Source organism: Penaeus monodon, chromosome 32, assembly GCF_015228065.2.
Source record: "Penaeus monodon isolate SGIC_2016 chromosome 32, NSTDA_Pmon_1, whole genome shotgun sequence".
In the NCBI taxonomy this organism is placed as follows: domain Eukaryota; kingdom Metazoa; phylum Arthropoda; class Malacostraca; order Decapoda; family Penaeidae; genus Penaeus; species Penaeus monodon.
In genome coordinates this window covers 20,871,417-20,872,650 of record NC_051417.1, presented here as the reverse complement: position 1 = coordinate 20,872,650, position 1,234 = coordinate 20,871,417, and the positions used below count along the sequence as shown (strand labels likewise).

Sequence of the window (1,234 nt, the reverse complement as noted above, 5' to 3'; positions counted from 1 at the left end):
TTACCATCTAAACAGAAAAATTAAGTTAGAAACAAATCAACACAGTGGAAAAAATTACCTGTTTTTTCAAGGATTTGGCACATTTGGCACAATACCACACAAGGCGGGGATCATTAACATCTTGGTCTGTGACGGGAGGCTTGTGGCACTCCTGGTGGTACAGAGAGTGGCATTCCTGGCATTCCACAAGGCGATTGCGTGGGGTCACCTCAAAGCTCCTGTGGAAGATACATGAGAATGATATTAGTTTAGGATAAAATATGTGAATCTTGGATTAGAATGCTAGCAGATAATGAAATCAAGGTAGGTTGAGGGAAGTATAACACATCTAAAACACTCTTCAGCGACTTTACCACAACTGACTTCCATTAAAATATACAGGAAAACCTCTAAGCTGCATATTTTACATATTTCACTTACTTGCAAACAGTGCAGTTGATGCCATCCATTATCTCCATAGCGATGTCATTCATATCAGTATCCGATTCACTCTCGTCTGATTTGCGGCTCCGGGATGAACTCTCTGATTTAAGTGAGGGTGTTGGAGATGGAGTGTGGGATTTGAAGGCACTCGGAGAGTCCAAACGTGGTCTCTTGGCCCCTAGTCCATCATCATCACGCATCTGTAGCTAAAATAATTTTGCTATCATTCCTCTTTCACTTGGGAAAAAGTATATTGCAAGAATGTACACTCATATAAATGCAAACTCATACACATAGGCAGGTATACATAAACAAAACAATAAAAAACAACAAAGCTATCATTACATTTATCTTCCTTTCCATATCCTTCTTGATTTCTTCTCGTTTAGACAGAGAGACTGGAATTGGACTTCCTGGCTTGGAACGTGGAATGGGTGATTCCCTCCGCAAGCTGAATGAATCCTACAATTAAAAAGAAACATGCGATGAATAAAATTACAGAAATGTGTGCAGATGAATTTTCTAACAAAATTCAAATAATTTAAAGTCAAGATACATAAATAATAACAACAAAATTCTGTAAAGTTGATAATATATGGTACAGAGTTCTCGAAAGCTTGCTATATTTCTTCACCAATTCCATTATCATTATTATTAACACATTCATGCCAGACGGAATCTGTTCTTCAGATGACACACTGGGCCTTGACGGGTAGCAACTATCCAAGCCACATGCATTCGAGCCTGCTCTGTATGTTGTGTGCCAAGCAGTTCTCTTATTTGGTACAGACTGCAGTTTGGGGCAGGGCAG

The 1,234-nt window shown here is 39.1% G+C and overlaps 1 protein-coding gene across 3 annotated transcripts in view; it reads right to left on the bottom strand.

The window, feature by feature from the left end:
- The window catches only part of LOC119593720 (integrator complex subunit 12-like), an 11,731-nt gene that overhangs the window by 2,022 nt on the left and 8,475 nt on the right, over positions 1 to 1,234 (bottom strand). For 2 of the 3 annotated variants that reach the window (XM_037942692.1, XM_037942691.1), the window contains exons 3-5: positions 769 to 885; positions 421 to 629; positions 59 to 218 (exon numbers count right to left, since the gene is read on the bottom strand). In XM_037942692.1, the coding sequence (XP_037798620.1) occupies positions 59 to 218; positions 421 to 629; positions 769 to 885 (486 nt within the window). The remainder of the gene's footprint in view (positions 1 to 58; positions 219 to 420; positions 630 to 768; positions 886 to 1,234) is intronic. The other variant, XM_037942693.1, reaches the window with a different exon arrangement.